Genomic DNA, 14,820 nt, shown 5'->3' with positions numbered 1-14,820 from the left:
CACTGCCATATATGCCATAACACTGTATTGACTTTATCAGAAGCTCTAATATGCTGCCCAACCCAGTTAAGACAGCTGATACATCATGCGTGAGTGTACATTGTAGGTTTCATGATGTATAGTTCATGTCAAATGTCACCAATTATTATATTATATAACAATCATATGATTTATGATTATTTGCAGTCATGCATATATGATAAATAATTTGGTCCAGTCAAATCATGTTGGTTGAACTTTATTGAAACATCTCTTCTCAACACAGATAATGCTTTAATTGTTTTCCAGAAAGGAGACTTAAGAGTCCCAAAAATAAGGAACTGCTCTTTTGATTGCCAAAGCACAGCAATGAAGCACCCTTTTGACAATTTCATCCTGTACTGCCATCAGGAATACAACTAGACTAAAAGGCCCCAGTCACCTTAGAGCAGGGGTGCCCAACAAGGGCCATTTCAGGATTTTGTATCAACTTCAGGTTTTAATTATTGAATTGATTCAATCCTATCTTATCTGACGTGTATGAGTACCAGCTACAGCTGCTGACTGCAAGTGTATCCTAATGATTTTACTGTGCTCAAGTACAGATATGAACCAGGGTAATATATAGAGCCGTGAGCAAATTAAAAACAAAGCAACTGGTTGGAACAAAAACCAGTACGCAGACCTGCCCTCGGGAACCACACCTCAAGGAGTTGTGCACCCCTGCCTTCGAGGAAAAAAATAAAAATAAAAAATTACAGTATTGCAAACTGGCCATGAATAAAATTGTATGGTTCACTTAATAACACAGATCCAAAACTCACAATACAACAAAAACCAGAAAGGGCTGAATCAAGAAAGTGTCCCAGCCCCCCCCAGTACCAACCAGCTCATCAGGAGCATTTGGGGGTTAGGTGTCTTCAGCGACATTTTGACACACCCAGGGCGGGATCAAACCGGCAACCCTCTGACTGCCCTTACCTCCTGAGCTAATGTCGCCTCATAAGGAACAAATGTTTAGAGACAGTGGCTGAGATTCAATCGACGTTTGTCTCTAAAATTTGACATTAAAATCAAGCATTATTAAATTCCCTCACAAACAATTTGGCAAGTTTAATGATCACTCCAACTTTCCATACTGAATTTGTGAAGAAAAGCTTCTGTTGACTTCTAGGATAAAGTTAAGGTCAAAGGTGACTGATGTGTTCTTACATGAGGTCACCTCACAACAAACACTCACAACAATATCTGTAAATTATTATATTTTGCATACAAAACAGCAGGAAAGGAGAAGAACAATGACAGTATGCTGTAAAAATTGAAATAAAAACATACAAACAGTTGCCAATGAAAAATGTGAAACGTCATTTGTGAGGTGCACGTATTGGAAATACACATACACAGAATAGCTTAAAACAAATACTCACACTTTCCCATGACAGTAAACCAAAACAAATTAGCCCATAAACGTAGCTATATTGTTCATTGGAAAGTTACAAGTGAAAACTGAGCAGACTAGTAACAAGACTGTATATGGCACAATATATAGACGTAAACACTCACTGAGCACTTTATTAGGTGACCTGTAGACCATGTGGCAGCAACTAAATGCATACAAGCATGCAGACATGGTCAATAGGTTCAGCTGTTTTTCAGACCAAATGTCAGAATGAGGAAACTGCTGATCTCCTTGGATTTTCATGCACAACAATCTCAGAGTTTTCAGAGAATGGTGCGGAAAAACAAAAAACATCCTGAGAGCAGCAGTTCTGTGGACAAAAACGCCTTGTTAATGAGAGAGGTCAGTGGAGAAGGGCCAGACTAGTCAAAGCTGACCGGAAGGTGACAGTAATGCAAATAACCACACATTACAACAGCGGTGTACAGAAGAACATCTCTGACCACACAATGCATCAAACCTCTAAGTGGAAAGGCTACAGCAGCAGAAGACCTATAAGTCTAATGAACACCTAATAAAGTGCTCACTGAGTGTATATGCACACTTCCTTTGAATGCTTATCAAATATATCATTGAAACACAAGTACATTGTTTCACCTATAGACCAACTGCAGGTAAAAGTAGACCAAAAACGTAACACTTTCCTTTTGTATTATCACTGTTTACAATACACATTTACAATTAATTCCTACAAAATCTCACATAGTCTTTTCTGTTGTGTCCTAGTCTGACCACTAGACTGTTGAAATTGTAGAAACAGAAGCCTGGCAGAGAAACACTGAATTTAAGAAAAGTAAAATAATGAAAAATGGTACAATTACAGAAATGTACATTGTAACTTGCTTCACATTCAAGAATGCTTTTTCCAAGAGCTGCCAAGATGCCTAATTTAGGGCTTTGGGAAATGTCTCAATCTGCAATATTTCTTAAAATAGAACATCTTTATGTCCATACAATCTGGCCTACAGTTATCTGGCCTTTTGCTTATTTGGCCATTGGCCTATTAGTCAGCTAGCATGGATTTTATTTTTACAGCAGTGGTTCCCAACCCTGTTCCTGTAGGTTTTCACTACAACCCTAACAAAGCAACAGCTAGAGCAGGGCTGCCCAACCATGTTCCTGCAGATCTACTATCCTGTAGGTATTCACTCCAATAGCTTGAGATCTGGTGGAGGTGCTAATAACTAGAATCAGGTATGGTTATGGTTGAAATGAAAACCTACAGAATGGTAGATCTGAAGGAACAGGGATGAGGACCACCACCTTACTGTCTGTATATAATATTCAGGGGTTATTAAGTCATGGTTGGCCATCATTAGTATGAAACTACATACAGCTCCAATCGACTTGACACAGCTGCCTGACAGACTATGAGGTGTGATGTCAGCAACATCATTGCCAGGAGAAACCATATTATTTTATTAGCACTGGAATGTAATGCTTGGTGGTATGTAGCCAGGCAGGGAAAACACGCTTTGAACTGGTGGAGCCATCAGGTGCGGTCAATCACCAACTGTGAACCAATCAGGAGACTTAACTCAAAGGCTAACAACTTGATGTGGACAGACTGACGTAGGTACGGTTTGCTCCAATGGCGTCTGAAAAGGCCATTCTGTACGTTCTTTGGCCTTTAAAGCAAAGGCACAGGTGCCTTTTCCTGTCTGACATCGGCATAAATATTCTATTGTTGACCGCTGATAGGCCTACGCCATTGATTCGGGCTACACCCCCGACACACCCACCAAACAGGAGCAAACACACCTGAAAGCCTGTTGCAAAATGTTGCATACCATTGGGAGGAAACCTATCATTCAACCTGGAAACCGTAGCAAGACGTTTTCCGATTGAACGTGCCCCAGGTGACTGGGATCTGTGGGAATGTGGGGCGGGTAGGGGCGTGAAGGGCTGGGGTTGGCCGGGGGAATTCTTTCTATCAGAAATACTACCCTTGGAACCACCTCCAGATCCAGCAGTGAACAGGAACAATGGGTTAACATACACAAGGCCGAAGTCTCAGCCTAACCACACAAACCATGTAATACATGTTTGTAAGAAAGTTCAAACATTGGAATGAAATAGAACATTTCATTCTCATTTAAAGACAAGAATGTTTTGACTGAAAAAAGATAAAATATTGTTGAATAAAAAAAAAAAACTCATACATGAACGTTGGACACAGACATTTGCATCTGGAAATAAACCATAGAACAGGAAAGAAACTTGGTTATATTCAACAATCAAAGACACCAGAAACAGGATATAATGAAACAGCCACCATGATGAGAGGGCCGACAAACTGAAAAACAAAACCACAGAAAAGTCACACAAAGTTTTCTCCATGGTTATTGTACATTTAATGACATTAATGGTAGTCTTTTTCCCTCCACTAAAAATATCTCGATGCAAAACATCCATCTGACTTATTTTACAATTAAGAAAATACCAGAATCTTTTGTGAATCCAGACAGTTATTGACAATACCTTTAGTAATTTTTAAATGTTTAATATTTCTCCACAAATATATTCAGTCCACATCAGCATGTATGTTTGCAGCACAAAATAACGTTAATGTCTGGCTACCATCAAATTTCAAAATATAATATACATGAAAATGTATAAAAGACAATAAAATTAACAATACTGTATGGCACAAAGCAACCATTCCATTAATCCAAAAAGACCTTCCCTCTTTCTCAAAGCATGTTAAAAAAAGTTAAGGTTTCCAACAAAGAATGACAAAAAAAAAAAAAACGAGGCACCAAGGGCGATGATGTATGCGTGGGGGGAAAAACAAACATTAAAGTCATGATGAATCCATTGGCAGCTCTGATTGGCTGCTTCAGAGGTCCCATCTTCCTCTCTCCCAAGCTCCTTCTGAAGCGGTTCCCCAGCGCATGTGCATCTCCTCCCCTGTCCAGGACAGCCCAAGCAGACCCCCTACAGCAGGGCCTGGGGCCTGGGGCCTGGGGCCTGGGGCCTGGGGCTCACACTCCCAAAAGTCCGCTCCAAACTGGCCCTGTGCAACTTCCTGTGCGTGCCGCTGCACTCGCGGCTTCAGGCCAGGAACCCGGCTGAGGTCACGGCGTGTTGCCATGGAGATCGCCACCGTGATAAAGAAACCGCTTTGCACATCACCTCTTTCTGGGTTTGTGTATTTGTCAAGCCACCAGCCATGGCGTAATTCCCTTTGAAGATGATGGAACAAATAGGAGAACCAATCAATGATCAGCTTTGCCCTTTCTTTTGGTTTTTTCCCATCCATTTGTTGGGGTAAGTTGCAATGAATAGCAAGTTAGTGTTCGAGGAAGCCACATGTTTGAGCACACCACAATGATTAAAATCCATCCACATATATTCCTAGTTGGACACAGTACCCATGCAGTTTTTTTTGTTGTTGTTGCATTTAGCATTTTTTTAAGGAATGAACGTTTTAGTCATTTGAGTTGCTGTTGTAGCATGGATGGGTGATGAACGCAGGTGCCACCATCAGTCGCCTCTCATTAGTGAGCCTGGTCCTGCCTCCATTGTGAACTCGCTTTCCCATGAGTCTCTGCTTTGGTCATGACCTCCAAAGTGCTGCTTGACCTCTGTCCATGCAAGCAAGCTAGGCCACAGCACCATGCTCTGAAATAGCTCAGCTATCGGCCGAGAAACTCTACTCAACGACGCTCACGTGATATTTATACATTTTTGTTATGGGAGACATCTACATTTTCATTTAAAAAAATAAAACAAAAAACAAAACAAAACTATAAATACAAATACAAAATAAAATGAAGCATTATGTACAAACTCCATGCTTTGGGAATTAAGAGTGATCACTGCAAGAGAACATGGGAGAGACAACACAGGTGATGTGGGTTAGTTCAGTGATGGGTCACTGAAGTTTAACAGAGGAAGCTTTAATGCAGCAAGGACCGTGTCTGTGTTCATAAACGCTCAATATGTTCACAAAGAATGTGTGTGTGTGTGTGTGTGTGTGTGTGTGTGAGAGAGTGTGAGTGTGTGTGTGTGTGTGTGTGTCTGTGTCTGTGTGAGTGTGTGTGTGTGTGTGTGTGTCCACCCAGTGAGAGCTACACATGGTGAAGAATAAGATCACCCCAGAAAGTACTGGAAATTGTATAAATAATCAAATTGTTAAGTCGCTAAATAGGCTACTCAATACATCCCTACTCTGACATTACATAAAAATAATGGCATACATTGGGCATAGACTCTTCATAATGAAAGTGAGACTCCCTTATTAACTTACCTTCTGCCAACATCCTGGCATCGGCAAACCATCTGGACCCTGGGACAGCAAACAGCAGAGGAGAAAATTCAGCCATTTTAAATCAACATACAGGAACCCAAACACCCTCATCCTCCATCTTAAATATTCATCAAAGCCCCTGAAAAGTACTGCAGTTGATCAACATTGTGCTGCTGTTGAAATGTATATCAGAGTACTACACTTTAGACAATACACTTTTCAAGTCACTAACCTTTCAAGTTAGTGTTAGTGTCCAGGCTGTCTTCAAATTATAAGTTAAGTAAACAAGTTGTTTACACTAATCCTAACATGATACCTAAGGCTGTCTAATTTTATTTACAGTGGTTCTGTTTAAACTCTTGACAAAAATCAGCAAACTGATTAAATATTAATTTATATTAATTCCTGCTGAAAACTACATATACTGTTTTCTGCACAACTACAAGGATGGTCTTCATATTCTAAAAAATTCTCAAGATCCTGGAATGGATAACTGATGTTGAGGAAGGCTAATATGAGCTTCTCTCATAATTATAAAATATGCTAAAACAGCTGATAAATGCGCTGGAAATGGGTATATGCTGAACACAATACCCCCGACAGCATTCAATTAAAAACTCATAATTTAGACATTATGGCTGATGCTTTAAAATAGCTTACTAATGTGCATTCAGTTATGAAACCAGCCAACCAGAACGTGACTGAAATGGTGCAATGCAATACATTAACGCACTGTGTGATGGTATTTGTCCTTACTCACCCAAAGGACAACTCTTTATATTTTTATATTTAAACTTAAAATTATTTATAACGTAAAACACCAGTTTGTTTTGATGGCAATGTATGATCATGACTCATGCTGATTCAGTGGCTTTTTAATATGAAAACTGAAATGGAAACAAGCCAACATGCAGCGATACGATTAAATACCTCTGCCGCTTCTCACTCAATGAGACCATAAAATAATAAAGGCTCCTGGCTAAATGTTATTTTTGAAACTGAATCTTATTACTTTATAATATACATGGTAAAGATTGTTGTGGGGTCTGAAAAGCCTGTGACAGGAGAATGTGTGAGACGTCATTGTTCTGTCCAGGTTGGTGAAATACAACATGCTCTATTTCATGCAGAAGTTTCATTTGATGAATAAAGTTGGTTGTCATTTACGACTGTGATGCTGATTTGCATGACACGCTCACCAAATTCAATTCGGCAGGCTACAGTACCTATTTACCTCAAATCATAAAAGAGCCACAACATTTTCCCTCTATAATCCAACAGAGATGTCAAATTATTCCCCTCTATAAAAAGCACTGTGAAAATAGTTTACAAAAATTAAAAATGGTTCAGAAGTTTCTTCTTCTGTGATAATGAGTGATTTCAGTCCAATTGGTACAGGGTGAAGGAAAGGAGAGGATTATGGGATTTCATTCTACTCTAGGAGGACAGTAACAAGGGGATAGAGAGGATAGAAAAACAGGCGGAATTAAGGATTTAGGTGCCATTGTAGGATTGGTAGTTAAATGCAGCAAAAGAGGTGTTATCCCAAATATGGTCCCGGGGGAATGCGGAGCACACAAATTTTGGTGCCAGCTGAGCCCTCAGTGAATTCGGTTTAATAAAGCCATTGATTGAATGCTGATCCAGATCACTTATCCTCGAAACAAGTGTTTGGTAGCACTGTGTTATTGATGTGTTTCTGTAGATGTGACTTTCTCTGACAGAAGGATATGAATGAAGTGTTTCTGTAAGAGGCAGCAGTGTAGCACGGTGTTTTGGGAACCAGAATTTAAGCTGGGCCGGTCACTCGCGATAATAGCGATAATGCTAAATTACTGTGTAAATGCGAACGTAAATTATATCTATTTGTTTGTGCCACTTAACACTTTGACGAGTAGGTAAGCTTTTTTGGAATGTGTTTTCTAAGTCAGTGTTCTGTAACTCAGTTGCTTTCAGCAACTGAACATTCTAATTGCATATGTGTGCTCTCACACCTTAGAGGGATAAATACATATAAAAGCAAAATGTAACTTGTACGATGCCTACACTAGTGTACTGCAAACTGACAATGATGAAAGGCATTACAGTGGTCAGGGAACTGGGATTATGCCGCTCAGGATAAGCGTGCTTGCTAAATGCCTGTATGTAAATGAAGACGTAGACTCCTGCTCTTTCCCGTATATAGTGATGCTCCGGAGAACAAATTCTTAAATATCTGATCTGACAGTCTTTCACAATTGAATGAAATGATCAGTTTAAATGTAGACACCACATCAAGTAATCAGGATTCAATGAAGATAGAAATCAAACCAGAGAAATTAACCAAGAGCTCAGCGTGCCTCAGAGGTCAGAGCTGGGAACAATAATATTTACTGGGCGATTAGAAGGAAAACGGAAACAAGTTAGAGAAAGGGCCTGTCAAGCCGGGATCAGCTTGTGTGGCCAAAATCTTTTACCTTATCAGGCCGCAATTAAAAGTGTTCAAGAAAATTGAACCAAAAGATAAATATGGTGAAACATTACGGGGAAGGGGATTAGCAACATGCCATTATCAGTGAATTTAGTTGAATCATTAACCTTTATACCAATATTAATATTTATAGATATCAGTGACTGTGATTAGAGATAAGTGGTTCTGTAAGTCTGTCAGAGATATGCCGTAGAGACAGTTGTGCATTATGAGAGGTGAGGTGATTAAGGAAGCACATGTTTCAGACGGCACAGAGTTTTACACATGCAGCTCCACAGATCCGAACCAGGGTCTCCATCCTGGCACATGGTGTGGGCAGTGAAAGGGGGGAGGGCTGGGGTGACATGCATAGGAGCAGGCAGGGAGAACGGAGGGGGGTGGTAGAGGGGGTTAGGGAGGAAGGAAGTAGAATACTGTACCAATTGGCACGGGGCGTCCAGCCCGTCCAAACCAGGCTGGCCCGGCTCACCCTTTTCACCTTTAAGTCCCCGGAACCCCTGTTCAGAGATTAACACTGCGGGTGTTACTGTGAGGGGGGGTACACTCTCGCCCCAGGGGGCACGGGGCAGGGGGCAGCAGCAGCCCTGAGAGAACCAGCACCACGCAGCCGAGGGGGGTTTAGGATATTTGGATTGCTGGGGACCACAGTCCTTAGAACATCACAGTCACCGCCTCTCTCTTCACCTGAGACAGGTGATGATGGCATGACAGGTTCGGGATTTTACGCTGTACCAAGTTAAAAAATTCATATTTCATGAAATGTATTTGAATAAGCATGGGACTAGATTTTGTTTAGTTTTTTTAACCAAATTATCCAACAAGTCATGCAAAAGGAAGGGGTGACAGTGAGAACTGATGGTTTTGTTTTGTAAGAGGTTGGCCTTTCATTGGCACTGGGCTGTATTCCGCAGTGTGCAGGAGGTCAAAGGTCAGGTATGAGGAATGTACAGAAAGTCAGAGGTCAGGACTATAGTGGGTGCTGATACAGGACTGCTGCTCTCCCAGATCCCAAACCGAACGCATCACCGTGGGCAACTCTCTCTTAGCTCTCAGCTGGGACATACCAACGGGCAGGGGGCATCTAACCCAGGGGCGCCCTGTTCTCCTTTCTGTCCCTTAGGCCCTTTTTTCCCCTTCTTCCCCTTCTCCCCCTGTGGACACAATGGTATGGTCAGAACAACAAGGTCTTCTCTTTCCTCAACTGTGGACACAATGGTATGGTCAGAACAACCAGATCTTCTCCTTCTCCCCCTCTATACACAACAGTACGGTCATAACAACCAGATCTTCTCCTTCTCCCCCTGTGGACACAACAGTATGGTCAGAACAACCAAATCTTCTCCTTCGCCCCCTGTGAACACAATGGTACGGTCAGAACAACCAGATCTCCTCTTTCCTCCACTGTGGACACAATGTTATGGTCAGAACAACCATATTGCTCCTTTCTCTGGTAGTGGAAACAATGGTACGGTCAGAACAACCAGATCCGACAAGGGTGACCATTTCACTATTTTATTTATTTTCACTAAGCTGTCCTGACCAGAAAAACTAACTAAATATATACAGGTGCTTAAATGCTTATCCAATTGGACTCATTACAGGGTCTCTTGGTTTATGGCGCAGTGTGGTTATCCACTGAAAATGTTGCCCATACTGAGTCCTGCAGACTCGGCATAATAAATAATTTAAAGTATTTGGTGTAATCTCGTTGGAGCTGGTAAGTGAAGCAATGTGATAATATTCATCATCTCATTCAGCTGAATAAATTGAAACACAGAGACTAAAAAGAAATTACCTCTGGTAGTTTCATTTAACCGCAATAATCTGTAAAATATCATGTTCTTGGTATTATAAAACAAACTGTATACATGCTGTGCTAGAATTGTTTTACAGTTTAATTTATCCACGGCTTAGGCATATTGCGATTCATTATTTATTCTTAGGAAAATATTGAGGCTTCCAGGTTATCCGCAATGGTCCCCCTCGTCCTGTCTGCACATTAGACAGCATTGGTTGTGAACGAGGGATGAGATTAAGGAGGAAGGAGGAAGGGAAGACACTGTTAAACAAGGAGGAGACAAATCCAGGGGAAAAGATCTGCAAATCTTTACAGGATTAGAAAATTGGAAGAGAGGGCAGGAGGAAAAGTCCAGAGCTCCAGTTTCTGAAGTGTGCACATTTATATTTACTGTATACTGGCAGAAATCTCTAGCTTTCTTGGACAATATCGTGACATCCACATTCTAAGCAGATACCAGACCATGGGGTCCATCTACACACTGGAACAGAGCCTTAACAGATACCAGACCATGAGGTCCATCCACACACTGGAACAGTGCATAAGCTGATTGATAGTGGGGGTCAATCCAGATACTAGAACAGTGCTGTAACAGGTCAAATTGTATTTTGATAATAGTATAATTATAAATATATATTGACAGGTTCTGGACTCCCATGGCCTCCACTGTAAGATGTTCTGTTGTACTCCAAGTTTCACAGGACACATGTAACAAAGCTGAACTACACATGCATAATATAATTTGCTATAATATAATACACTAATATCGCATTCCAATTTAATAGGCAAGAACACAACAAGATGAGAGAATAGCAAAGCGATTATAATAATTACTTCCCTGTGGCATGTTTTAGCCAAATTATGCTAAATTAACCACAGAAAGAGCAGAAAAGATGAGTAGCATGAGATAGAAAGGGACACTGTTTAATGAGACACAGCCAACTCAGTGTGCAGACTATACCATGATTCTATATTAAATATTACTGCTCCATTAGCAGCACTTACTGCTCTGCTGGTGATACATAAGTTACACAGTACATACACTTAAACATGCAATTCATTCACAACTTCAAATCCATGCTAAACACATATTACAGTATATAACCTGACATGGTTTACTAAAATGAACACATGCAGAAATCACACACAGACAGGGCAGGTAAAAGGGAACAACTGTCTGTCTGCTGTCAAAGGACAATGAAATTCTATGGCGGTATCAGTATATACGTATGACAGTACGTGTGGATATTCAGACATATTCAAAGGCACCTATCTGACTGTAGCTTTACTGAGCCTTCAATCTAGCCATTTAAAATGCACTTACTGTAGAATTTCAAATTGCAGTTCGAATTACAGTTGAATGATTCGCCCCATTAAAGGTGTACTGCTCATTGTCCATAGATAGCAGGCTTTGTTTTGTTTTTTGGGCTCTTATGAGTGTGGAAATTTCCGGAATATTATTTTAGATTACCTTTTCTCCTCTCTCACCAAGGTCCCCTTTCTCCCCCCTTAACCCTGGGATACCCTGTAACATAAAGCAAGTCATCACCGAATGACAGCAGACAACCCCCCCGTGGGTCCCCCCGCTAAGAAACCATTACGTATGTTCATGCTTATCGACAAAATGCATCTCAAATGAATGCATGTGCAAAGCCAAGTACATTTATGAATATAGACTCATAACTCATACTGTCAGACAGATGAAATGTATGCATTCATAAACACAGAAACACAAAGGCTCACTGCCTTGCTTTCAGCTGACTGGAGTGTAAGGTGAAGTCATTAACAGTTGATGTTCACTTTATACACACAGACACACACACACATGCATGCACACACACACACCTATACACGCATGCACACACACACACACCAAACCATAAAGCAGATATTCTACCATCAGACCATAGTTTCATTATTATGCAGTCTTTGTCCCTCCCACTCCAAACAGGAACAAAAACAAACAAACAAAACAATACTCACATCTGATCCAGGTGTGCCAGCTACTCCCTAAAACAGTGAGAGATCATTCACCCCTTTTACATTCATAGAGCAGCCGTATTAAAAATGTACCCTCTGCATGGTACCACACATGAATATGAAACAGGTCCGACAAATTACAGACAGATTCAAAGTATTTTACCTTACCCATCATGTAGGTCACACCTGATTTAGCGCAGGGATTATTATTAATAACATTCATTTCAATCTCAGTGAAAATTCCTCAGTACAAGAAGTTTGTGATGACTCACAGGAAGTCCTTGAGGTCCCTGGGATCCTGGCTCACCCTCGGAACCCTTTTCACCCTAAAAACATCCCCCAAAGGTCATCACACACTGCCATAGACTCACACAGCTCAAATATCCATCCTATATTCTTACAGATTAACAACCTTTATTTGTATAGTGCCTTTCTGAAACACCAAGGTTGCTTCACAAAGTGTGTATGTGTGTGTGTGTGTGTGTGTATGTCTGCACACATAAAGGTAAATACAATAATACATATAATACGAGCAGCAGAGTAAAGTCAGTAGTGGGGATAGAGTGTAGTATGAGGGGAATTGTGTTGCATGGAAAGGTGTGTTATTAATGGAGATCTGAACGAGGAAATGGTAGTAAAATCAGAGGTGTTGAGGGACCGCATTCCAGAGCTTGGGGACCATCACACTGAAATATCTGCCACCTATAATCTGGTTTCCTAGCACTAGCTGGGTCTGGTGATTCAGTTTTGGTAATCAACATCTGTGACATGGCCAAAAGGCACATATTGTGCTGCATTTAAAAAGACATTCTGGAACATTCCTCATTACCGCCAGTGCCACTATTGCACAAAGCTCAGGGCATCCCTGGTGGGATCCATCTTGTAACTCAATCATTTGATAAGTAATAAAATCCCCTGTGATCCTGAGGCAGGACGGCTTGCTTATTCAGTAACTGATTTACTGTTTTATTAGGTAAAACTATGCAACAACCTTATTGTAAATGGCAACAGCAACGAGATTGACTTACTATATAGAAGTATCATTGTGATTAAAACAGTTGTAACCCTTGAGGATAAGAATAGCCTGTCCCTTAGGAACAAGGATCGCTGCTGTGCCTACATCAGATGGGAAGACAATGCTGCACTGTCCACTGCCCACACCAGACAACGGATGAAATAGATACTTTCTAGAACGGCTTTAAAATGGCTTCCATAGTCGGCCGCCATTTTGGTGGAGGGCAGGCAAAGAGATAAGTGTTCAGCACTCACTTGGTCTCCTTTGGGCCCGGCTGGTCCAGGGGCGCCAAGAGGCCCATCCATTCCCTACAGACAGGAGAAAGGGGGTTACAGCATGTTACAGCACCCGGCCAAATTACACCTTCTCCACCCAGTTCCACAGCCATTCAAATTCAAATTCAAGAGATATGGTGTCCATTTTGGGTCCAATTTGTATTGTATTGGTCAATGAGGAAAAAAACAAAACAAAAAACTGAATCCCAGACAAATGACAGCCCTCACAAGAAAAAGCCACAAACAGCAGATGTTACATGTTTCTGACAAAGGTCATTAAATGGCTTTTCCTTACCAGTGGAGAGCACTCCAAACATGAATAAGCTATGGAGAGGGTGACTCAGCTAAAACCGTCTCATTCGAGTTACAGTAACAAGGACAGAGGCAAGGACTGGGTGGGGGGCTGGGGGGTTGTCATGAGAATGGCCAGCACTTCCTGTTTGAAATGATGGATTCTCCAGTCCTGGGGGGGGCACGGTAGACCGTAGGCTGTAGATGTTTGTGTGGACTCTTACCCTGCTGTAAAATCCAGCTATTGCCAGCTTGACAACTGAGCTGGTCAAGCTGGTCATAAGCTGGTCTAGATGGGTATGAGCTGGTCAACCAGCACGGCCAAGATGGTCAAAATGAGATGTTTCAAAATATAGTCAAACCAGGTCAAGCTGGGAGCTGGTCTGAACTGGCCAACCAGCTACCAGCTGTTTCAAAACCTAGCTTGATCTGTTTTTTTCAGCTAGGTCAGCCAGTTAGTACCAAAACAGACCAAACAGCAGTAAACGCTGCAGCCCTTCAGGACTGGATTTTGAAATCCCAGCTCAAAAGACACTGGGGAAGCAAAGAGGCATCGCTAGTGGGAGGGGTTGGAAGACACACAGCTGCCACTCACCCTGGCTCCGGGCCTGCCATCCAACCCTGACGCGCCCTGCGTGGTTATGGGCGGGGTGAGTGAGATGAACAGGGGATTAGTACAGGATGAACACATCACACAACAACAGACACACACTCACTACTGCTGAGGTTAAAAACCCAAAAAACATACATTGCAGGGAATTTACAGGCTCCTGAACAACAGAGACAAACGCACACAAACACGCGTACGCACACACACCCATACACACGGTCTGATATGGATATGCAAACACACCGACACACACATAGAAATACACACACGCACACCTCAAGGGTATGACTGATGCATTAAGACAGGGACAGGTATTATCACGTAACTTCTGGTGATAATTCTTATATTTTAATTAATTACATACAGTGATAAGGGGTACAGGGGTAGTTGCAGGAGCCATGGCCATTGCCATAGCTGTGAGTATATAGTTTAGGGTAGATTCATTTCATATTCCAATCCATTGCTCTGCACTCCTTGTGCCTGTGTTTCCCAATATCTGGTGTGCAAGTCCATTTCTTAGTTTTACCCTAAGGTTTGCTGGGAAGTAAAGTGTGGTGTTATAGTTGTAGTAACTCATTCACACATATCGATCACAGACATTCTGCTTCTGTTAGCCACTGCGGAGAGGCATCAGTCATATACCATACCGCCAGTCAGTGGCGCCTCTTGTAATGCGGGCGAAGGCCACTCC

General features: G+C 41.6%; 1 protein-coding gene across 1 annotated transcript in view; it reads right to left on the bottom strand.

Annotated features, from left to right (window-relative positions):
* Positions 1-222: 222 nt before the first annotated feature.
* The window catches only part of LOC133131552 (collagen alpha-1(XXV) chain-like), a 65,125-nt gene continuing 50,527 nt past the window's right edge, over positions 223-14,820 (bottom strand). The window contains exons 27-34 of the mRNA XM_061246927.1: positions 14,115-14,150; positions 13,208-13,261; positions 12,211-12,264; positions 11,942-11,968; positions 11,430-11,483; positions 8,580-8,657; positions 5,691-5,729; positions 223-5,259 (exon numbers count right to left, since the gene is read on the bottom strand). Of these exons, the coding sequence (XP_061102911.1) occupies positions 5,257-5,259; positions 5,691-5,729; positions 8,580-8,657; positions 11,430-11,483; positions 11,942-11,968; positions 12,211-12,264; positions 13,208-13,261; positions 14,115-14,150 (345 nt within the window). The 3' untranslated portion in view covers positions 223-5,256. The remainder of the gene's footprint in view (positions 5,260-5,690; positions 5,730-8,579; positions 8,658-11,429; positions 11,484-11,941; positions 11,969-12,210; positions 12,265-13,207; positions 13,262-14,114; positions 14,151-14,820) is intronic.

Source organism: Conger conger, chromosome 6 (genome assembly GCF_963514075.1).
Source record: "Conger conger chromosome 6, fConCon1.1, whole genome shotgun sequence".
Classification (NCBI taxonomy): Eukaryota; Metazoa; Chordata; class Actinopteri; order Anguilliformes; family Congridae; genus Conger; species Conger conger.
The sequence above is the reverse complement of the archived record's forward strand: the minus strand, read 5'-3'. Positions and strand labels throughout refer to the sequence as shown.